Source organism: Ictalurus punctatus, chromosome 14, assembly GCF_001660625.3.
Source record: "Ictalurus punctatus breed USDA103 chromosome 14, Coco_2.0, whole genome shotgun sequence".
Lineage (NCBI taxonomy): Eukaryota > Metazoa > Chordata > Actinopteri > Siluriformes > Ictaluridae > Ictalurus > Ictalurus punctatus.
In genome coordinates, this window is record NC_030429.2 from 2,075,203 (window position 1) to 2,100,224 (window position 25,022).

General features: G+C 42.3%; 1 protein-coding gene across 2 annotated transcripts in view; it reads right to left on the reverse strand.

Moving 5' to 3' along the window:
- Window positions 1-5: 5 nt before the first annotated feature.
- chrm2a (cholinergic receptor, muscarinic 2a) overlaps window positions 6-25,022 on the reverse strand; it is an 84,551-nt gene continuing 59,534 nt past the window's right edge. Inside the window, exons 3-4 of one of the 2 annotated variants that reach the window (XM_017484640.3) lie at window positions 10,960-11,077; window positions 6-8,245 (exon numbers count right to left, since the gene is read on the reverse strand). In XM_017484640.3, the coding sequence (XP_017340129.1) occupies window positions 6,713-8,233 (1,521 nt within the window). In that variant the 5' untranslated portion in view covers window positions 8,234-8,245; window positions 10,960-11,077 and the 3' untranslated portion in view covers window positions 6-6,712. The remainder of the gene's footprint in view (window positions 8,246-10,959; window positions 11,078-25,022) is intronic. The other variant, XM_017484638.3, reaches the window with a different exon arrangement.

Sequence of the window (25,022 nt, forward strand, 5' to 3'; positions counted from 1 at the left end):
ATATATGCGTATCAAAACAAAATATGCAGACTCATATCTTTATTTGATTTGAATTGTTCTCCAAAAGAGTATAGCACAATGTACAGTGTACAATAAAATGTATTCCATGTTACAGCATTGTTTATAACGTCTAAACATCCAAATTGCAACGTCTGCTTCCTTAAAGAAATCGGCACAAATGCACAAACAAAGGAGGGACAGCGAGGAAAGGGAAGACTGAGGGGTTGAGAAGGAGACAATAGTGGAAATAATAAACAGGTATTTACACTGTGCCAAACTACACTGTATGCTCATTATATATATGTACAGTGGAAAGCTTTTAAAAACTGTCAACGAAGACTTTTCTACTGGATGAGAGTCACAACCCACAGTGAAGGAGAAGCACAATGAGGATCTACACACCTCAGCAAGAGAACATAAAGAGTTTAGTATGTACAGTACATCAGACACAGGAAGTGCATTTCAACATATCCTCCTACACTTATACTACTTCCTAAGACTCTTTAGAGTAGACATACCGCTTTATTTATTTATTTATTTATTTAAACGTTTGGTTCATGCCTCCCCACTCCCTAAAGAAGGAAGAAGTCTGTGTGCTTATTTATTTACTTGTTTTTTTGTTTTTTTTTAAAAGTGATTGGCTTTTCTTGCCGTTTCCTGTCTTGCGCACAGGCAAAGCTGGCACGACTTTGTAAATAAATAAAAAAAAGAAAATTAAAAAAAAAAACAACCTAATTTCAATATTTCAATCCAACCCCATGCAAAACAAACAAACAAACAAACAAACAAAACGCATCAGTCAATACACACTCGCACCAGTTTAAGTGTTTCTGTTTGTTATGACTGTACATGACAATTAGTTATAATCTTTACGATTTTCTGTCATCATCATCTCTCGTTCTGTCACGATCATTAACACCTCGGCTTGTCTGTGGGGGTTTAGAGCATTCGGTATCTTGATTTAAAGTCCAATTATCCCTTGTTTCCACTGACAGATGCTCCAACACCAGAATCAATACTCCAGAGTCAGTTTGTCAGTCCGGCAATAAACACATGCTTTATATACAATACATCTATACAGTATACAGAATATCTGGACATATATAAAACCTCATACAAAAAGATATATGTATTTTTTTCAGATGTATTCAATGCGGTATGCGTCATGTGTTTGAGCACGCTCGTCTCATTTGTTTGCTTGTTTGCAGTGTCTCTTTGGCACCCGTTTGTTTGTGTCTGTGAAACTGTGTGATAACTGTGTGAACCTCTCTGTGCTGATCGCTATCTGATTAATTCCCATTCTCACTGTCAGACGCGTGCAAAAGCTCTTTTAGAAAGTTCTGATAGTGTTCATATACACTCTCTTGTCGCTATCTTCATGAAATTCCTTACACGCAGCAGCACACTCGCGCGGTCTCGCTTTCGCACGCACACTTCACACGCACGCGCTGCCAAAAAAAAAAACGAATCTCCTTTCTATTCGTGCGCAGAAAAGCGAGATTCTCAGACCTCCAGAGATTAGCTGTGCGTACGCCTCGTGTATATAGCATTCGGATACACATTGCTATCGTGTGTACCAAAGTAATGCCGTAATTAAGCATTAATCCGAACGAGCGAATGTTGGGTTCAATAGGAGCCTGTGGATTTTACTCACTGAACCACAAACACAACAAAAACCCTCAGTCGTACATTCACTGGCATGGCGAAAACAGATTATAACTCATAGTCGAAGAAGAATATCAGTGAGTTCTGTAAGGCACTTGACGTGGGTGGGTAGCGGTAACACCGCGCGCTAACCGCAAAATATAGATCCGCACAATCGGGCTGAAAATAAATAAATAAACGTTTACCTTTACTGAAAGACGTCAATTAATTTCATACACACAGCCAGACCAATTATTTTCAATAATTCGTATACATGCAAATGGAAATATCTACTGTATGTATATTTCCTGTTATAATATTACACTAAACCAGATACAAGATTATTAACATTTTCGTTATTTCTAGATGTTTTTTTTTTTTTTTTTTTTACTAAATCCAACTTTGGCTTGTTCTTTCGGCAGATCTTTTCTGTATGCATTCATTTCCAGAAAGAAGCAAAATGATCTCCCAGTAGAATCGGAACGCTTGCAAATGATCAATCATAATTGATGTTTGATTTATAAATAATGAAAATCAATAATAATTGCTATGATATGATTTTTTGCAATATACTATGCCATTTTAAGGGGGCCAGGTTGCTTAGTGGTTATCACGTTTGCCTCGCACCTCCAGGGTTGTAGGTTCGATTCCCGCCCCGGCCCTGTGTGCGTGGCATTCGCATGTTCTCCCCGTACTTCGGGGGTTTCCTCCGGGTACTCCGCTTCCACCTCCAGTCAAAAGACATGTGCTGTAGGCGAATTAGCATTTCCAAATTGTCCGTAGTGCGTGAAGGGGTGTGTGAGAGTCTGTCCGATATTGGGATGGCACCCTGTCCAGGGTGTCCACTGTCTTGTGCCCCGAGTTCTCTGTGATAGGCTTCCTGTGACCCTGTGTAGGATATGTGGTACGGAAAATGGATGGATTTGAAAGGTGACTAATAAACTCTAGTCTAGAGACACACACATACACACACCTGTATGGGTTTATGCCAGTAACACAGCAGTATATCTGGGATAGTGTTCCTGCCAAGGCACCTGAGATTTCAGTTGCTTTTAAACAAGTGTCACACAGAGAGGCTGAATGATAGACTCTTTCATTCTTTCTTTGTTTCTTTCTTTCTTTCTCTGAGAGCAGACCAAAGCCTTATCAGCCGACCACAGCACACTCGAAGCAAAGCCATACCTGACAGGGGGTCTGCAGATCACTGCCAAATGCCAACCACCTGCTTGTGCACGTCTCATCACTCACACAATCACAAACAGCTGTCTACTGTCATACACCACTCCGCACTATCACACACTCCTCTCTGGTTCAGCTCAGGCAGAATGGTCATAATGAATATGATAGACGCCATTTAAGGATGTGTTCGCACGTCACGGGTCATGGTGCGAGAGATACAATGAGAGTTGGACAGAGAGCTCCTAGTGGAAAAATTCTTGCTCTGTTGAACACTCAGAGTAACACTCTTACTATCTGTGCTCTGTTGGAGTGGCTATCAGACCCATCCCTCAATCAGAAAGAGTTGTGTGTGTGTGTCTGGGGGGTGAGACAGGTAATCATACAGACATGAAGTACTGGACTACTGCCTCAGCCAGCCTGCCTGTCTCACATACTCTAAATCTTCTGCTGTCTCTCTGTCTGAGTAGCGATGCCATATGTCTGGGACAGACAAGAACCATGGTGATAGTCGTTAACGTCGTAAGCACGACAGATTAAAGTGGTAAATCGGACATTTCAGAGACAGAGGCAGCAGCAGCTGCGATTCTGCCTCAAGCTAAATATAATCGAAAGGTTATCACACTTACTTTCTAGTGAATTTTTTTATTAAGTATTAATAGAGAGGTTGCACGGAGGCTTAGTGGTTAGCACGTTTACCTCGCGCCACCGGGGTTGGGAGTTCGAGTCCCGCCTTCATCCTTAATGTGCGAAGTATGCATGTTGTCCCCATGCTTCAGGGGTTTCCTCCGGGTACTCCTGTTTCCTTCCCCAGTCCAGTGATATGCATTGTTGTCAGATCGGCATTTATAAATTGTCCGTGTTGTGTCATTGTACCCTGTGATGTATTGGTCCTGGGTGTCCCCTGCATTGTTCCCCGAGTTACCTGCGATTGGCTCCAGGTTCCCCTGTGACCCTGCGTAGAATAAGCGGTACAGAAAATGGATGTAATAGAGAGTTGAGCGCGGACAACATATAGTCATGGCGTACAATGTAGCAGCTTGATTTGAGCCGTTAGAGAAGTGCATTTGTTCAGCAGTATTTGAGATAATAACAATATCGCAATCTTTGTTTTATATCTTTCAGTAGAAATGATTCTGTAAATCTGATCATTTGGTATTAAACAAGCTCTTGGTGGATGCAAAGAATGTTTAAACTAGAGATCTGGCAACCCAGTCAATAACCCCTCCGGTGCTCGCCCTCCACTGAAAATGTTCATAGAGCGAGAGTGGGGCAGGGAAAACCCTGCCCCTATGGACCTCTATTAGCCATAGCTGCAGTTCCCATTTGTGACCACTAGGTGCAATAATAACTCTATGGACGCTATGGAGAAGTTTTATTATTCTATTAGCAGATCATTTTGCTTTTTTTCCCTCAAGAGATACATGTTGCACATCTGGAAAGGCACCATCAATGCTGAAAGGAAAGGTATATATATATACAGGTTTTAGAGCAACATCTGCTTCCATCCAGTTTCCATCCTATTTTTACTTCTGAGAGACTCCGCCTCTCTAAGCTACTCTTTTTAATACCCAGTCGTGTCACTGACCTGTAGCCACTAAACCTAATTAGTTGCAAAATGTTCCTCCAGCTGTTTCTTTTTAGTAACACTTATACTTTTCCAGCCTTTTGTTGTCCCCGTCCGAACTTTTCTTAGACGTGTCGCGGATATCGAATTCGAAACGACCCTTATTTTTTGTGATTTGCGGACGAAGAGATTATAAAAACAGCGTGTAAGCGGAGCAGGCGGCCCCGGGCCTGCCGAATCTCACACGGCGGTCAGCTTCGTCCGATAATCTGATACGTACTGTATTACCACGAGACTGTGTGCTGTTAGTTCAGTCCACAGTGCTCTGTCTCACACTGCCTATAGCAAGGACCCGCTCCTGCTTCAAACACTGCAGCTCAAATCCTTAACTCTAACAACACCGTCCGTCCGAAACCTTTATTCTATTCTAGACTCACTGTAAAGATTCACTCTACTCCACAGCCCTCTGGCAAAACATTGCTCTCGCGCATTAACATTCAATGCACGCTCCCCCAACACCAGTCTTTTAAAACCTTCGCATTAACCAACATCCTGCCTTAACGTTAATAGATTCACACACACTATACGATTATGGTATATATTTGTAGATGTTTTACTAAAACTGGCAGATCATTTTGCTAATTATAAGCATGTATTATTATTATTAGTATTGTATTTTTTTTTTTTTTTTTTTTTTTTTAGAAATGAGTAAAACATGTTTAGAAATATGTTTATATATAAGTTTGTGATGCTACATGATGAAATGTGCAAAATATATAGCCCTTTTAATTCACAAGACCAAGGCCTGTGATTTAGAATAACCCCACACTGACGCACACACACACACACACACCTCGTGGATTGAAAGCCTCAGTGTTAAACACAATGCCACAGAGAAGCAGGCTCTGAGGAAGCTCTATCACTACTTATGCATTACGCATACACTACCCAATGCTTAGTCGTCTCTCATAATCAACTCCGAGTCTCTACACATGCTGTTCCACTGAGGGAAAACACAGGATGCCTTCCAGAACAGTCCTGCGGGCTCGTCGGTATGCCGTAACCACCTGCAGACTGCATGAATGAGCGCCTTGCTGCAGGCATGAGCATGCATTAGCATCTCTGCATATTTCATGAGAAAAGCAATGAAGAGGTTTTTTTTTTTTTTTTTTTGTGATGGGATTTAAATCACTAAAGATTGCTTATCGTGATTGTGCATGACAGACAGTTCATTGTCACTAACCATTTTGTCGGATTGTTTCGTTGGATATCGCAACAAAGCAACGGGTTATTAAAAAAGAAAAAAAAGCTGCTCCGCAGGAACAGCTCTGTATAGAAGAGTCTCTTCACCCTGCTCATCAGTCATCGTTTCAAAAGCCTTTAATTTGCATCTCTGGAGGCCTGAGCACTTCACGCTGCCCCACGCTCACACTCTTACACACGGATACGGCAGAGTGGTTTTCCAGTAACTCATTCAGCTTTAGGCTAGGACAGCCTAACCACAGACACACACACACACACACACACACACACACACACACACACACACACACACACACACACAGAAACCAATAGTCAGTCATGCATCATTTCTGCAAAACTCTATCTACCACACACACACACACACACACACACACACACACACACGCACACAATGCCAAACACTATACAAGGCTATATACAAGTATTTACACATATTATTTTACATTGAAGTCTAAACACTAGGTTTGAGTGTTCAGTCAGCCCTATTGTCCCTTTAATAATTATAGTCGAGGAGCGCAGATTCAGGATCACACTGAGCCCTCTCGAATGAAATCTGTTTTCAGCTACTCTACTCTATGTAGATAACAACACATCAAACGTGGAGTTTCTGCTCCCGTGCTCTGCCACACTAATGTACTGTATATTTATTTTACATGTAACATATTTCTATTTAAAAAACAAACAAACATATATATATATATATATATATATATATATATATATATATATATATATATATATATATATATATATACATACATATTTTCTATATTTTTTCATGTCAGTGTTGTATTGAATTCTATTTTGTATCTTGAAACCTGTTCTGGTCTGTATGTAAAGCCTAAAGAACTATTGACCTATGTGCTGTTGTGTTGCCAGGTGTGTGTAAAGTGCTACAACAGGGTGTCAATAACAGAAGAACCGCACTATACTAAAAAAAAATAAAAATACACCACAAGAAACAAAGCCCCACCCAGCTGTCATTCAAAACCTTTTCCCACACTTAAGACAGACAGACAAAACCATAAACATACATGCACACGTGCATACTTATATTGTAGCTCATCTGGTCGAGCGTATGTTTTTGTACTGACAAAGCAGAAGCTGCTTGAAGGTCTTTTTGAACGTGGCGTTGCACAGAGCGTAGCACGCGGGGTTGATGGTGCTGTTGATGTAGCAGAGCCAGTAGCCAATGGTCCACACTGTGTTAGGGATGCAGCTGGAGCAGAACGTATTGATGAGAACCATCACGTTATAGGGTGTCCACGTGGCTACAAATGCCACCAAGATAGCCATGATGGTGCGTGTCACCTTCTTCTCCCTGGAAGGAGCTGCTTTCTTCTTTTTGGGGGGCTGCTTAGTCATCTTCGCAATCTTGCGGGCCACGTGGTCCTGCTTCTCAGCTGCTGGTACGATCTCCACTGTGGTGTTGGAGGGAGTATAACAGTCTCCCTTGGGTGACTTGGTGACAATTTTAATGCAGGTGAGTTTAGAGGCACCGGCCTTGGCGTGGTGCTGTGCAGGCGTCTGAGTGTTGTTGGCTTCTGGCTTCTGATGCGCTGTGGCCCCACTGCCTGAAGTGGAATCATTGGAGCTCTCTTTCTCTTCAACCGGGACACAGTTGTCCCTGCTAGCTTCCTCCCCTTCTCTCTCCCCACTGGCTGTGGATGGCCCTTTGCCATTCTGCAACTTGGTGTCATGCTGGTCGGTCACTTCATCTGTGGCCTGGGTTTGATTCCTATCAGGGTCCTCGGCCATCACGTTGTTGTTGTCCACCTTGTTGGCTGCGTTGCTGCGGGTCTGACTGGGAGATAGAGTTCTGGTGTTGGTGCCTGAAGGCTTGCGGTTGTCCTTTTTCACGCGACTCTTGCTGGCTCGAGAGACTTGCCAATATAGCACCATCATGATGATGACAGGCAAGTAGAACGCGGCAATGGCGGTGCCGAACGTAACAGCCGCATTGGAAAAGAACTGGATATAACACTCCCTCTCTGGCACAGTGCGGCCACCGACAATAAACTGCCAAAAGAGGATAGCAGGAGCCCAGAGGATGAAGGACAGCACCCAGGTAGCTGCAATCATCATCCCCGCCATCTTAGTGGTCCTCTTTACAGGATAACTCAGCGGCTTTGTGACGCAGAAATAGCGGTCAAAACTGATGATGAGTAAGTTCATGACCGATGCATTACTGACCACATAGTCCAGCGCCAACCACAGGTCACACACTACAGGGCCAAGTGGCCAGGCACCAATGACAATATAAATGGTATAGAGATTCATGGAGCAAAGCCCGATGATGAAGTCGGCGCATGCTAAGCTGAACAGGAAGTAGTTGTTGACAGTCTGTAGGCTTCTATTGACCTTTATAGAGAGCATTACCAGTATGTTCCCCACCACAGTTACCAGGCTAAGTGAGCCTGCTACCAGCACAATGAACACCACCTCCACTGTTTTATACGAGCCCGTCTCCACTTCTGGCTCCGTTTCATTTCCCTCTGAGGAATTCCCCAACGTGAAGTCCATTCCATCCATCTGTTCCTGCCTCAGGAAAAGCTCCCTTACTGCGCGAGGAGCACTGCTCATAAGCCTTCACACCTACACATAAAAGACGGAGAAGAGAAAATAGAAAACGTCAGTACTTTTACATACAGAGTGAACATCTCGTGCAACAACTGAAAGCGTCTTCCAAAACAAAGACGAGGATCAAAATGGGAGTTTGAAAGGATCGGTTTGTTTCTCGATGTCAAATGTGTTTGGTTTTTTTTTCTCCTCCCAACCCGTTCTCCTCCGAACAAAAGTTGGAAAGGTTCTGGGTATGTATGGAGGCAACCAATGTGTAAGCAACAGAGAGTAAAGCAGTGAATTTGCATATAACTTTGGCTACTACACAGAGCTCGTTGCTGGCAGGACTGCAGTCCATATGGACCTGTTAGTGTGGCTGGTGGCAACAGTAATGCAACGATTAGATTCCTATCTTATTGGCACACTTTTTCCTGAGTCTCATCAAGAAGATTTCTTTTTAATGCGGTTAAATTCGCTGGTGGTATTAGGGCTATTCAAAGGCTTGTGGCTAAGACTAAAATGAGGTTGAATATTGATATGGTTCCATTTTCCTCTACCTCAGCTACCGCTAGTAATGTGAAATATTTATAATTAGGTTTTTATTCATATTAGAATCATTCAGATTCTTACACATTTCAAGCATTATTTTACACCTTACAGGCACAGACCTCTAAAAGGGATCTGACAGGCTTTATTGTCGATATGAAATGTCGATATGATCTCGAAGCCTATTCAAATAGACTTGGCCTGTGGTTCACCTGCTGACGGCAACACATACAAAGCAACATGTTGCCTTTTGTGTATAAATGTATCTATGTCTACAAACAATTGTCCATTCTAAATAATTGACTTTATTTCATTTAATCTGTGGTAAACACGTTCGAAAATATTCTTAACTATAGAGATTATTGCTTGTCACTCTGTATGAACTGATCCCTATATAATCTTGGCCGATTCCTGTGAAAACATGTAGTCCATGTTCAGGAAATGGTGTCGATTAAACAGAAACGTTCTTCAAACTGAGCTTCAGGATAATGAGGATATTCTTTCCTGTCCATCATCCCATGCCATCCTCATGTTGGTGGCCTTTCGATGAGTATCGTACCAGTGGTCACACTCTTTTTGAATACTTTTTAATTAAATAAAAAAAAATCTGACAGGATTTTGTTGTTGGCTGTCTTTAATTTCAATGTCAATCAAAGAGCAGACACCTCAAGTCACAACTAAAGAGTTATTTTACAACCTGTGCCTTTTCGTCAAAATCAGGCCAAAATCATAGAGTGCGAAGGCAGCTTTTAGTCATACAGAACCATAAAAACAAACAAAACTAAGCACCTAAAACATCACTTTGAACTAATGCATGGATGTTAATTATTTTACATTTATTATACTTACATTTATTCATTGAGCAGATCCTTGGGTTAGGGGTTATAACCAACAAACTAACAACAATCATCATGGTCCTTACACTATGATTATTACACATTTTATTCATTTCCTGTGAGAAAACTGCAAAGTTGCAGCCATATTCCTGCTGGCACCCTGGACATGTTCTTCATTTGCATCCGTGTGCACTGAAAACCGTGACCGCAGTTTAAGCTCAGCGTCCCATACGAGACCACGCGAGTTAGTTATCAATGGAAAATGTATAAAAACCTTCCGAATTCAGAATTCAACAGCAACTCAGTCTTTTCAGCATTTAGCACTGAATTATTATTATTTTTTTAATTAACACTTAAAACAATGTAGCACTGTTGTCTATTAATGACTTTTGGCCCAGTAGGAAAATGTTCCTCAAGCGTACCAGTATATGACACAGCTCCTAAACAAACATTCTTTACTGTATAAGACTGTTTTTTAAAGATAATAAGACTTAGTATATATTTTGATGTTGAATAATGAAGATAGTACTCTACAGACATAAAATAATTGTAATTTATTCTACTTGGGCCTTCCTCAGTCATCCCCTGCTCGTCTCCAGAAGGTCCAGAAGGCTGTTGACCAGCGAAAAGAAATATGATCGTGTCACCCCACGATTTTAGCATGGCTCCATCGGCTCCCGGTCCATTTTAGGATCCAGTTTAAGATTCTGTTGTTTCTCTTTTAAACTCTTAATGACCAAGCTTCATCTGAACTCAAAGATCTTCTTACATCACATTCATCTAGAAGATTTTTAAGATCTTCTGATGGGTTTCTTTTGTATGTCCCTCGATCCCGTTTAAAAACTACGGAGGAGAGAGCTTTTTCAGTCGCCGCCCCTCGTTTATGGAATCAATCGCCACTGGACATCCGCCTTACACCCGCAATTATCATTTTTAAAAAGAGACTGAAAGCGAATCTCTTCTCCCAGGCATTTTTAATCACATCTTGTCTATTGTCTCTCTATTTGGTTTTATTCTGTTTTCTATTGGACATTTCTTACTCTGTTCAGCCCTTTGGTCAGCTTTCTGTGTTTAAATGTGCTATATAAATAAAATGTACTTACTTACTATATAATGTACTATAAAGTAGCTTTTTGTACCTGTACCTGAAATTGTATATCTATCTATCTATCTATCTTCAAACAGAACTGGAAAGCAACGAGCACTAATGTTGCTTTAATTGGCTTTTAGAGTAGCTTCCTATGTATAAAATATACATATACAGTACTCTTGAGGGCTTCACCCTAGTGGCCAGCTTATATCTGAGATATATAAGCACAGATACAGTACATTAGGAAGTCTGATATATTTGTGTGAGATCATTACCTTCAGAGTTACACGTTTGATGGATTCTGACGTCTAGGATGGTTTAGACTGCCAAGGAGTGTGAGTGTATAGACCCCCGAGTGAGACACGTCACTGCGATTTTGGCCGCGCCTCCTGACTGGAGAGACATAGCGGGAGTATATAGTGATTTTTAAGAGCAAGCCAGAGAATTTTTTTTTCTGCTAAAATGTTGAAAAGGGTTCCTAAACATGTTCGTTTTTTTTACCGCAGACCATACGACACCCAAAAGAATACGGTTGCGGTTGCAGGCGGTTAGGGAGGGCTGCGCCGTTCCTCACCTAAAATCAGCATTATGAGACTAGCTAGGCCATGCTCTTACTGAGGAGTAGCCTACTGTATTATGGACACGTTTAGCTAGCGAATTTTATTCAGATTACAAATGAGGTTATGGTAATATTTATGGTATATATTATATGCCATAGTGGAGTGTTTTGGACAGTCTCTGACTAGGAATTCAAAGTTCAGAAATAGCCAAGTGTGTAGCGCAGTTACCGTGTGCGTACTCTCACTTCTCCCAATAAAACTTATTATCTGCGGCCCCCCTTCATACTCTGAATAGCTATAGAGAATTCACTTATCTCCAGTGCCAGAAATCCTGAATCACAGCGTTACGTATACAGTTGTGCAAAACTAATTCCAAAACGCACCGAGGTCCAGCAATTCGTGCATTAAAAAGGATAATGGCGCAATGATTCTGACTTCAGGCTGGCAGGAGGAGGGGTGGATTTAATATCTGTGCCTGCAGTGAGGACTGAATACGAAGCAGACGCATTCAAATACCTGGAGTGTACACTAGTCATGCACACACAGTAACGCTTCTAGCCTAGCCTGGATTCAAACGCACTTTTACGCACACTCACCTGGCCGTTTAAAGCACGAGTACTTCCGCTCTGTTCTGCAGGTCCATAAGTAGACCGACCCATCGTGGGTCTGAGATGAACCTTCTTCCTTCCTCTCGTCTCATTTGTTCCCCTAGTCATTGCATAGAATTCTCTCAGGGGCAGTAGGAGTTATTTAGTGCTATTGCAGCTGCCGGACATGGAGCTGTGTTCCCATAGCACATTTCAATGGGTAGCTTAACATCCATATAATAAGCTAATACGTCCCTTAGGAACCGACCAAGTGCCTGAACACTATTATAAACGCAATCTCTTTCTCAAGCGCTCCTTCTGACTCTTTCCTTCTCTAATGATGATGTGTTCAAAGGAAAAAAGGGAGGAATATTCTGTATTTAACTCTAACTTGCAACGATTCACCTGTAGTGATTTAGAAGTAACGGAGGGCTAAACGATGGCTAATTTTGCATGTAAACAAATGTGAGAGTCAGAATTATTACTCGTGATTACTATCATCATTTTTAATCATATACTTATCGCTAAATTGATTGCTTCTGTGCATAGGTAAAGACATTTGCTTACCAGTGTGTTCCTTATTATGATATGACTCTCTAAGGTAAATCTAGAAGCGTTTGAATAAATGTCGTCACAGCCGTTTTAATGAGACTTGTGGCTGCTAAATTAAATTGTGAATTGTGACTGCTAAGTCGAATTGAATTGTGACTGCCGCAGCTGCGAATTACGGGTGGGACCAATTCACGATTTGGCAGATGTCATCTCGCGTTTTCAGACTAGAGGAGCTCCTGAGGTTTATATATAAAAAGTATTTGATTGATTGATTTATTTTTTGAAACAAGTGTGTGTGTGTTTGTGCGTGTATGGAGTTCCTACAGGTTCTCCCCGTGTCCTACGTGAGGTTCCTCGAGGCTTCCTTCCGTGTTATTTGAGCTGAGCAGTGCTCTGAGCTACACAAATGCCGAACTGTGATACGAAATAAAACCGATCGAAGAAAGAGCGTGCTATCCCGTAAAGATTTTACATAGGAAACTTTTGAAACATTTGAATATATACAGTATATTTAACATTCTGCATCCCTCTCTTTCTCTCTATCTCCCCCGAAGGCTTGTGTGGTGCAAGATGATATCGCAAGCAGATGTGGTTTATGGATTTACCATGCAGGCACCCAGCTGTGCACTCTGTTTGCTGTCAGTGTGTGATTGTGTGTCGCGGTTTGCGCAAGCCCTAGGCAGAGTAGGCATAACACAACATTAGTTACAGAGGCCACTCTCGTGCTTACGAACTCACCCCAGGCCCACGTTCTAGCTGAAAACACTTACACGTAAGCATTTGGAGGAAAATGACCCTCACACACATTTGTTTCATAGAACTTCTGCAGCCTTGTACTGTAAATGTATTCTTCTTTGTCAGTGTTAATGAGTTTCTCTGATTCGTTGTGTAAATTGTATCTCCAGTTGATGGTGAATGACTGGATGGATGACTTAGAGCTGAGAGGCCAGTTTTGTTGGCCTTTTGGACTTTAACTGTTCCTCGAGATGGCTCACTAGAGCTGAAAATTGCATCTGCCCTCAGGGATGCGCCAATGACTGAACTTCCCCGAGCTCCACTATTTCTTTCTCTATCATTCTTTTTTATTCTCTGCACGAGCAAAGAAATTCCGCCACACAGTTATTATTTATCTCCTGGAGAGCATGTGCGACAGTGTGACAGTCTCACGTTGGCTGAGATTTTACGTAAAACTTTCATGATTGACGTTTTTCACTCTTCTGTCCTCTGATTTTTATATTAAACATGTCAAACACCCAGATGACTAAGATAACAAATAAAAAAAACCCACTATATTTAATACATTAAAAAATAAATAATTTGTTCCAATACTGACTCGAAACTCTTGCTTGAGAAATTCACGAATTCCATTGTCACTCAAACTCAACACTCCTGCAACACCGTGTATTCAAAGACCACTTTTCACACTGTTTTCAAACTATTCGATGTACGTTCAAAACCCAAACAAAATGGTGTTTTCGATTTATTATCAAAATCGAATCCAAAAAGAATCTAAAATCAATCAATCAATCAATCAATAAATAATCAGAGCGGATTCCCAATTTAGCCGAAGATCAACTCATCTGTACAGAAGGAGACATGTTTGGACCCATGAGCTCCATGGTGATACAGCGAGAAGGTTTCTGCGCAGCTCCAGTGTCCCTGGTTTGATCCTGATCTCAGTTAACTGTATGTTTCAAAAGTTCTTCTCTTGTCCGTCCGAGTTTCCGCTGGGTTTTCAGGTTTCTTTAAACCTTTGAAAAATTTCTCACTAGGTGCATTGGCGACTTTAATTTGCCCCGAGGTGTAAATGAGTGTATTTGTGTGTGTGTGTGTGTGGTGCTCCACAATCGATTGGGTGTACTCAGGGTGTATTACCGCTCGGCGTTCACGGGATTATTCTCCGGATCCACCGTGACCCTGACCAGGATAAAGCCCTTACTGAAGATAATTGAATGAATGCACATGGACCTAAACCGGAACAGAGAAGCACTGCACTGAAAAGCAATTCTGTAAATATACCTGATTTAAATACAGTACATTTCCACATGAATACAATAATTCACGTGAAAGTAAATAAACCGAAAGGCAGAATTGTGTCGGTAAACAGACCTTTATGAAGAGCTTTGATACGGGGGAACATAAGCAGCAAAATGATCGAAAATCCTAAACAATACACCGGCATAAGCGGGATAGTCCCCCTGTCCTGCAACAAATGGTGGGGTATGTTGCAGGTGGAGGAGTGGAATGACCTATAGGGGTAATGACAAACAAGGCACAGCTGAGGCATGTATTTGATCTCTCTCTCTCTCTCTCTTGTTCTCTCTCTCTCTCTGTCTCGCTCTCTCAGTCATCTCTCGCTCTCTAAGCAGTAATCTAAGAATGTGGCTTTAAGCGGCGTAAAGCAGGACAGCTGTAATATTATCCATCCATCCATCCATGTTCTACCGCTTACTCCTTCTTCAGGGTCGCGGGGAACCTGGAGCCTATCCCAGGGAGCACCGGGCACAATTCGGGGTACACCCTGGACAGGGTGCCAGTCCATCACAGGGCCTGCAACATTATTTCTTTTTTATAAGTTTTTTGTTTCGAGAAGTTTTACATTCCTGACTGATTACTCTGCCGAAGATTACAAGCCCAAATGAAAAAAACAAACCCTTATATATAACACTGCTACAAGGACGTTTACTGTACATATGGGCGGGCATGGGACGGGTTTTTAATCCGACTCCCACCCACTCCTGAAGGGAATTGTGACTCATCTTGCCCACACCCACACGATTATAAGTATAGAATGTCTTTGTACGCTGTAGCTATACAATTTCCCTTCACCGGAACTAAGAGGCCTAAACCTGTTCCAGCATGACAGTGCCCCTGTACATGAAGCGAGCTCCATGAAGACATGGTTTACCAAGGTTCTAGTCGAAGAACTCGAGTGTTCTGCACAGAGCCCCTGACCTCAACCCCGTTGAACACCTTTGAGATGAACTGGAACACTGACTGCACCCCAGACTGAATGCCCTTGTGGCTGAATTTACACAAATCCCTACAGCCACACAACGAAATCTAGTGGAAAGCCTTCCCAGAAGAGTGGCGTTTTATTATTAGCACAGGGAGAATAAATCTGCGAGTGGGATGTTGAACAAGCGCATGGTCAGGTGTCACCGACACTGAGCCACAATTTTAGCTTCAGTGATCGTTGAGGGCCTTTGCTGAGTGTATTGTAGTGGGGGTGTGTGTCGTGGTTAAAACCTTATTAACTACGTGGCCAATGGGCTCTCTCCCTACCACAGTATATAAGTGGGTGTTTATGTCTCCAAGGATGCGTCATGGTCGAAAACCCGCCCCTTCCTTTCGTTGCTATGGACTACAGAGGTATGTGTTTTTAGCTTTGTCGCTTAGCTGTTTGATGCTAGCGTTGTCCATTTACCATGCGATTTACTTGTTTAGTGTGACGTTGGGCTACCGAGCCTGTGTGCATGTGTGATGTGCTGCTCACAATCAGTGCGGTGTGCCGTCAAGGCTTCCAACTGTGTAGCATGGTAGTTTAATGTAGCTCCGGTCGGAGCGCCAGCTGTCGTCGTCACAACTATTAAAGACGCTATCATGATTTTCGTATGTGCCATCGTGAGTATCATGTCATCGGATCACGGCAGGTAAATCGTTTAGTTCTGTTACTCGAGCTAAACTATCTTGCATGCATTCCAAATTGAGATCGTAACACCTGTTTGTTCTTAGGGTCCTCGATTTTGCATGCGTTAAGGCGGGCTGAGTGAGATGTGGTCATTTCGGTTTAGCGCCTCCCCCTCACTCGTGGAGCCACGTTGCTGCTTTGGGCTGCTTCATTCTGTTTGGTTTTGCTTCTTGGTTGCTTTGATTTGTTTTTACTGTTTTATGTTCTGTTTTGTTTTGTTATTTTGCTTTGTGTTGGTTACTGTCACTGAGATCAGCTTTCTTTAATCCAGCTGTGTTGTAACGGCCTTATCAGTTATGCTGATACTGCTATGTGGTAGCAGTGGTTTTGGTCAGCTTTGGTAAACTTGCTACCTGTAATCAGTTTGAGTGTGGGGTTATCTGTGTTTTTGTGACAGTAAGTTTGTCTTTGTTTTGTGTTATTCTTTTGTTCGTCTGCTTTGAGCATATTGTAATTGATTTTGTGTTTTTGTTTTCTCCTTGTAGGAGCTGAGTGCTTCCTGCGGCTGGGGGGAGTTCTTTGCTGCATCTTTGGCTTTACTTAATTAAGGGTCGTTATTATTGCTGTGTTTATTTGCAGTGAATTTTGTGGGTATGATTCTGATTAGTGGAACGCTTTTCCCTTTTGTACAGCTGGTGCTGTCGTACTAGCCTGCCCTTCATACAGGAAGCCTCAGACCTCCTATGATTATTGTTAGTACTGTTTTATTTGACCAACGCCTGACTGTGTTGCCTCTTTTAAAATAATTCTTGGCCAGTCTTTTTAACTTTAAAATGTATGTTTGTATGCCTCTTGCCTGTCCTAAGTGGAACATACTTGCGGGTCTTTATTTGGGTTATTTCCCCCGTTTTTTCGGGGTGGCGTAGCTGGTACAAAAGGAAACAAAAATGAGCCGCATAGCTACACGTGGCGTAGTTGTTGCTACGAAACGAGCCACATTGCTACCCGTGGCGTAGTCGGCAGGATCTCCAAAGTATATTTCCAAAGCGAGCCACATTGCTACAAGTGGCGTAGTTGGTAGGATTTACGAGGATACGAGCCACATTGCTACAGTATGTATTTAGCTTGTTTTACTAATGTGCTAATAAGCTAGTACAAGTCTGTTTCGCATGCTAACAGGACACACGAGCATAAATTGCACGCTCAAATGTAGAACCAACAGACATAGGTTTATATGTACCTATACAAACACAAATTGCATTTGACATGCACAGTATAGCCTGCACTATATATATTGTCACTTTGACCTTCAATCAATAATTTCAACTGGGAACCAAGTGCTCCATTGCCGAGTCCTTATTACACATCATATATAGTCTCAATTATTAGAAAGTAAATCCAGATGCACTCGAGGCAGTGGAAGGGTGGAAGTGTTGCCAAGATGGGAGCAGCAGTTCTGGCCTCTGATATAAGATGATTTGTATGGGTTCAAAAAGAAAACCAAGAATAGCTGGAGCAGAACTCCTTCATTTCTGATTCACCCTCACTACAGGGGAGAGTCTTTCTCATATCTCACTGAGCCTCAGAGCTGAGTGTTCAGACACACAATTTTTATTTTTTTTTATGAGATGACACACCAGCATATATTATATGATATGCAAGACGATCATAGAGCTTGGGCTGGAACAACATTACTAGAGCAAGCATTATATTTGTCCAGTGTTTGACCGAGTGTGTATCTATGGGTAAATTTCAGGGCATCCATCTTGTCTTTTTGATTGGCTTGAATTTGATGTGCATCCAAGTCTATAATCAGGTCTATAATCAGCATCATGGTATTCGCTGTATTGAACTAATGTCAGACGTGTCAGGTACTGTGGTATCTACTGTTTAATAATGACTTGCTTGCAAATTTGAATAGAAATGGATGGATCTGTCCCTCCTATTATGTGATGGTTAAATCTTCAAGGTAATTCTAGTGTACAGCTGTGTCGATCGATAACAGACATGAGAACTTTTGTGTGTGTGTGTGTGTGTGTGTGTGTGTGTGTGTGTGTGTGTGTGTCAGTGTTTGCAGGCATGTTTCAGAGATGCATGCTGCTGGATGGTTAATAAGGAGCTGATGAAAGTTGCTCAAATGGCTCTGGAAGTAAGCTTGTGGAGTTAGGGAGCTGTGCCTTATATGTTTATATAAGGATGCACAGTCTGTGTGTGTGTGTGTGTGTGTGTGTGTGTGTGTGTGTGTGTGTGTGTGTGTGTCATGACATAGCAACCTGATTCTTTTTGACAGCAAGCAGTAGGATTTGACATAGTCCCAGCTGCTATTGTCAGTTTCCAGTGTGAGGGCAAAAACACATACACACACACACACACACACACACAAGCACACATGTATGGCGGCAAATCCGTGCCAAAAACCTTATTAATGCTGTCACGCACGTTATTGAAGCAAACGTCAACAATGCGCACAGTAAATTACAAGCACGAGACGAAAATAGATGTTCACGCGTGTAAAGGGGACAACTCGCACTTGTTTTAATCCCTCACACGTGAGGAAAGATCTGTATGCTTTTTCTCGTGCAAATACTTTTTCTTTTACTCGGGCCCGACTGGCCTGACTCTAACCTAAAATATCATTGGCTGACTTATTTTTCTGTATAATTTTTCCTCACGTGCCAGAACTTGCATTGCACTCACAGTAGATGTCGCGAGCATGCGAGTTCTCCCCTTTCCACGAGTGAACACTTACTTTCCTCTCGTGCTTGGAATTTACGTCAATAACGCGCGCGAGAGCATTAACAACGCGCTCGTATTTTTGGCACGGATTTGCCGCCATATGCACACACACACACACACACTATTTAGCCCCTTATGTACATGTCATATGCATATATCACAATCCAATTTACCCTAATATACGTCTAATTTACATGAAACATAAATTATGCAGGTGTTGCGATATTGAGCCACTAAAAGGAATGCGTTCAGCAGGCTATCCAAATCCAAGGACAAGGCATCCAAGGCAACAAGCTGCCCAAAACCGAGAGGGAAAATACATTTCAGGGAAGCTGAGTTTGAGGTGATTTTGTCTGAGGTTGCTGTCTGTCTATAAGAGCCTAGAAAAGGTTGTAGCCCAGTAGCTATGCTCGTACCTACATAAGAATAACATTTATAAAATCTATCAGTCAGGATTTGGGCCTCATCGTAGCACAGAGACAGCGCTGGTTAAAGTAGTAAATAACCTACTACTGGCCTCTGATCAGGGTTGTGCCCCCTTGCTGGTGTTGCTTGACCTTAGTGCAGCTTTTGACACCACTGATCATATTATTTTCCTTTATAGACTAGAAAATGTTGGGGTTAAGGGAACAGCCCTCTGCTGGCTCAAGTCTTATCAGGCTTATCTGGCTCAGGTCTGACTGGTATCAGTTTGTAGACTTCTCTATGCATACTAAGGTAAAGTTTGGTGTTCACTTTTAGGCCCAATGTTTTTTTTCTATATATATGCACTCAGTAAAATTATTCATAAACGTGGAATTAGCTTCCACTGTTATGCTGATGACACACAGGACTATATGTACAAGGACCACATGCAACTAGAAGTAAGCTTTCCAATAGGGTTAGGGTTAGTAACTCTGGATGGCCTTTCTATTTCATCATGTGCAGCAGTAAAAGACCTTGGAGTGGTTATTGACTCCAGTCTATCATCTGATGCTCATGTAGATAATATTACTAGGATAGCCTTCTTTCATCTCAGAAATATTCCTAAGATAAGAAATATATTGTCACTACATGATGCAGAAAAATGAGTTCATGCTTTCATCACCTCTAGGTGGGATTATTATAATTCTTTACTGTCTGGATGTTCCAGTAGGAGCATAAACAAACTCCAGTTAGTCCAGAATGCAGCTGCAAGAGTCCTTACTAGAACCAGAAGATACGACCACATCATCCCGATCTTATCCACACTGCATTGGCCCTGAGTAAAATTTTGCATTTAATTTAAAATACTAATATTGACCTATAGAGAACTGAACGGTCTTTTATGATCTACCACAGACTCTTTGCTTTCTCTGTCTCTGTTGAACTACACATACTACTCCTGAGGTACCAGTAATCCTACTCTCCAGACCTGCCCGATCTGTCCTGAAGCATTACTTCGATTTAGAGTTCTTGTCACATGAAACCACATAGAAAGCATCAAGATGGCTGTAGGACTGCAATTGCTAAGAACAATTTGCACTCAAATCTCCATCAGTGAACAGTTAATAACTTCAGTTCAGTCCACAGACTTTAAGTTATAACTGTAATGAATTTATGAATGTCTCTGATGCTCATACTCCTACGGATCTACAAAACTGTGGCTTTTCACAACCTCAAAGCATGCAGCGTTGTGGAGGCACTCTTCCATGTTATCACCTGAGTCAGGATCCAGAAAGTGATTCTGTCTGACCAGGGCACGTCTTTTATGCCACACCCTTAACAAACTGTATGAATTATTAAGGATTATATCGCTGTGCACCACTGTTTACCATCCACCAACAGATGGGCTGGTCAAACTGTTTAATCGAATGCTTAAAAATATGAGAAAATTAGCAAAAATACAAGCCTTCATGAGGTTCTCCCCATTTGAATTATTGAACAGGTGCAAGCCTCACAGTGTCGTAGACATAATTATGGAAAATTGGGAGGAGGGACTCTCTAACAGCAAAAGTTAAATTCAGTACCGTCTGGACCTGAGAGGAAAACTCCACACCTTAAGTCACCCATTACAGGAGAATTCGCATCAAGCCCAAGGCCGACAGTCCTAACTGTACAACATGGATACTCGGCTACGGGAATTTGCACCGGAAGATAAGGTGCTCATTTTACCACCCGCTTTGAGGTCACATGGGGATTCTTAGAGGACAACTATGAAGTCAGGCAAAGAGATAGAGGCGATGCACTTCAAATATAGCACCTCAACTTCCTGAAACCCTGGAGAGAGGTGGTTCCTTTGGCTCATGCGATGATGATCCAGCTGCGGGTCGAATGTGGCACCGAGGGCACGGTCGAGCATCAGGTGTGGACGGAGAGGAGGTGGGTCAAAGCGACAGGTGATGATTCTCACATGTATGGTTCTTTGTGCTTTTAGTAACGAGCGCCATAACGAGAGAGAGAGAGAGAGAGAGAGAGAGAGGCATTGCTTAAGTTGAACCTCAAACTTTAATGGGTCAAAGCCATGAGTTAGTGAGGGCCCTTTTCTATTTGTTTGTCCATTTTGGTTGAATTTTTGAAAATTTACTGAAAAACACACTGAAAACATACACGAGCCTGGAGCTCTGCTGAAATTCTGCCTGCCTCCCAAGTTTTCCTCTGCACACATATATACTGGGTTTTTCGATATTCTTTACCCTGTATTTCTGCTCTATTGTATGTGACCTGTCTTGTTTTCCAATTACTTGTTGTTCTTGTTTTGTCGTTCGGGTTTCAGCACTGTGATGTTAGGCATGTCATGGTAAAGCAGCTGACTCAAATGTTTCCTTGGACCAATCCTATAGTGAATGTTGATCTTATCTTTGGTCCCTACCTTCACTTAGTTTCCATTTATTGCTTGACATGCAAACAAATGGAAGAAAATCATATAATTGTGGTTCCCTTTCAAAGGGAACTCAACGTTCGTGAGCTTCATGCTGTGGGAAGAATCCTCGCACCTGACCGGTATCGGAAGCTTGTATAACATTATGCCTATGTATAGGCCTGCGAGATTCGAGATGCTGACGCTCAAACTTATCGTTCCACAGATTCAGTTCGAGGACCAGTTTGTGATGATAGATCTAAAAGACACATATTTCCGAATAGACATATTGCTCAGTCACAGGAAGTTCCTGTGGTTCGCATTTGGAGGCAATGTGTACCAATAACGGGTTCTTCCCTTCAGGCTAGCTTTATCCCCTCGCACCTTCACAAAGTGAACGCATGACACTCTGGCTCCCTTGCGACTCCAGCGTGACTCTAGTGCCCTTACTGTCAGCTTCAGACTCTACAGGTAGCTCTTCTGCTGTCCCTGACATCTCACAAGCTCTCTCTGTTGCCCCTTCCTGCCTTGACTTTGCCCCTGGATTAGCCAAGACCTCCCTATATCCTAGGCTGGATTATATTCCTAAAGTGCCTACGTCTGCTGCCCAGCCTGTAGTGTTGCAGGCTTTCTGCCCTCCTCTGTTCCTCACACCAGAACAAGAGAAATTGTGCCTACTGTGTCCAGTAAGGGCTTCTCGGCAACAGTAGAGATGACGCTGTGTTGAAATAGCGCATCTCTAATTGGATAGTGGAAGCAATCTCTATTGCTTTTGAGGTGCACGGTCTCGCTACGCCTCTGGGCATAAGGGCTCATTCCACTTGGTTGGTCGTATCCTTGAAGGCTTTGTCCAAAGGGGTTTACAGGATGTGTGTGCTGTGGCGGGGTGGTCTATGTCGTACACACCGATTCGATATTACAGCCTGGATATACATTCCACCCCTGGCTTGAGTGTCTTGCAGTGACCCTCGGGCTCGGATCTTTTGAACACGGCATGCCCACAGTATGACGAAGTGGGTATTCTCATTCCCACAGCGTGAAACTCATGCAACGTTGAGTTCCCTTTGAAAGGGAACGTCTGGGTTACGCAGGTAACTCTGTTCCCTGAGAAGTGAACAAGACATTGTGTAGCTTTGTCATACCAGGGCATGCCTGTGAATTACGTCTTTGCTTCAGATAATTGAGGCTGATGGAACGGTTCACAGTGCTGGTGCCATTTTTATATCACGTGACGCGCTTAAGTGCCACATCACCTGATCACGGCAGGCCTATAAATAGGCACGATGCTACGCAAGCTTCAGATACAGGTCACGTGCAAGGGCGCGTCCCACAGAGTTTTCCTCATATCCTGTCATATACGACCTGTCATTAAATGTGTCTAGAGATATTACGAAGATGAATAAATCTTGGATGAAAGTAGCAGAAATTGCTGATGCCTCCAGTGAGTGTTTGTAGCTAGTGACTAGAAGCCTAACAGATCGCATATAAATCAGACTTAAATACAAATGAAAGAAATGTGATGTATATAATTTGCATAGTGGGCTAAAGGCTACACATTTTGGTTGCTAGCATTTCTCATGAGAAGTAAAGAAAAAAATAACAACAGTTGGACAGACAGTGCACATGATAATAGCTATGAGAGGAAAATTACACGCCGCACGAGTGACTTGTTGCCTGCTGGTGTGAATGTGAAGTACAGAATTCTCAGGAGGATTGTTCCATGCTCAGAGCTGCACTGTTCTCTAATCTCCCTTTTGTTTTGTGTTCTTGATGTAAGTGCTGACAGACGGAGATGCTCTTTCTGCTCAGCAGGGCACCAAAGACAGTGGCAGAACCCCTGGAATACCCTATCTGCAGACACATCCACACAAAATGCGTGTGTATTTCCATAAAATAGCTAAAATAATGCTGAAGCTCACATCTAACTCCGGGTGTGTTTTTCCTCACACTATATGCATAAATTCATCTTACGAACGTTTCTTAATTCACAAGCGTTCCGGAAACCCTTCTTACATTAAGTAGCATGTAAACTCGTTCATAAATGTACACTTATTCACTAAGAATTTTTTTATTTGGATCTTGATAGATATGTATCGTGTATCCAAAGAGACAGTGCCGTTTAATTTTTGGTTAAAACAGGGAAAGCAGCGATTGTTGAATGAATACATGGCAACATTTTACACTCCTGGGAAAAATAATCGTTGGCCTTTCCTGTTGTACTTGCAAGAGCACGTCGTCTGGGCATCACTGCCACAGGCTCATCCCTGTCCAGTTTGGGTGAGTCTGTGCCATTTATCGCATCAGATTCCTGTTCTTGGCTGAGAGGAGTGGAACCTGATGTGGTCTTCTGCTGTTGTAGCCCATCCACCTCCAGGTTTGATGTGTTGTGCATTCTGAGATGCTTTTCTGCTCACCACAGATGTAAAGAGAGATTATTTGTGTTGCTACAGTATAAACTTCTTGGCAGCTCGAACCAGTCTGGCCATTCTCCTATGATCTCTCTCATCAACATCAACAGGTGCTTCATCCTGCAGACCCTCTGCTCACTGTGTTGACTATAGAATTGACCTCCAGACTGTGACTTGACTATCTGACAGTCGGCTTGTGCTTAGTGCCGTCGGCGAAATTCATTACGTTTCTGCTAACCGAGGCTTCTGGAAACAATCTCAAAACAGGCGCGTGTGTAACACGCTTCATTATGGTGTTGCTTATTCTCTAAGCTTCATAGTTATCCCTGTTATTCATCATTAAGTCAATTTTAGGCTCAACACTTAAAATCAAATCGTGTCTATAAAGGTGGATTTGATTTATAGAGCGGCCGGCCAAATGTTTCACACGGAATGTTATTATTTGGGGAATCTGGCTCGCACAAACAGTGAAATCCACTCACAGATCTACGCACACATCTGGTCGTTTACAGAGGTGGCCGCGATGAGCAAAGTGCGTGGGTTTCATCAGTGATGAGGAGATATTTTGCTTCTTTCTAGAGTTACACAAATGTGTGACCCTATTTATAGCTTTTGCACTGAGTATGGTTGAACAGTTAATTTGGTGGTCAATTTGTCAGTATGATTGTTTATATTATCTACTGGTGACAGCTGTGTTTAATAGGTAAAGAATGGATGAATACATGTCTGTGTGTGTGTGTGTGTGTGTGTGTGTGTGTGTGTGTGCATAAACACCTCTGGGGCACAAGCTATTATAGCCTAATCTATGCCCTGTTTTCTATAGGGCTGTCCTCCTGCTGCTGGCCATCAGTATAATGGATGGCAATAAGAAAGGATTATTCCTTTTCTCTCTTACTATCCTATTTGTATGCAGGTGTGTGTGTGTGTGTGTGTGTGTATTGTTTTCCAGGTTCACACCTGCAATAGGCACTCACCGAGAGTTGCTGTTACGTTAAAAGAACTGGAAAAAATAAAGCGCGTTAGAGAAACATTGTCTTCTCCAGGGC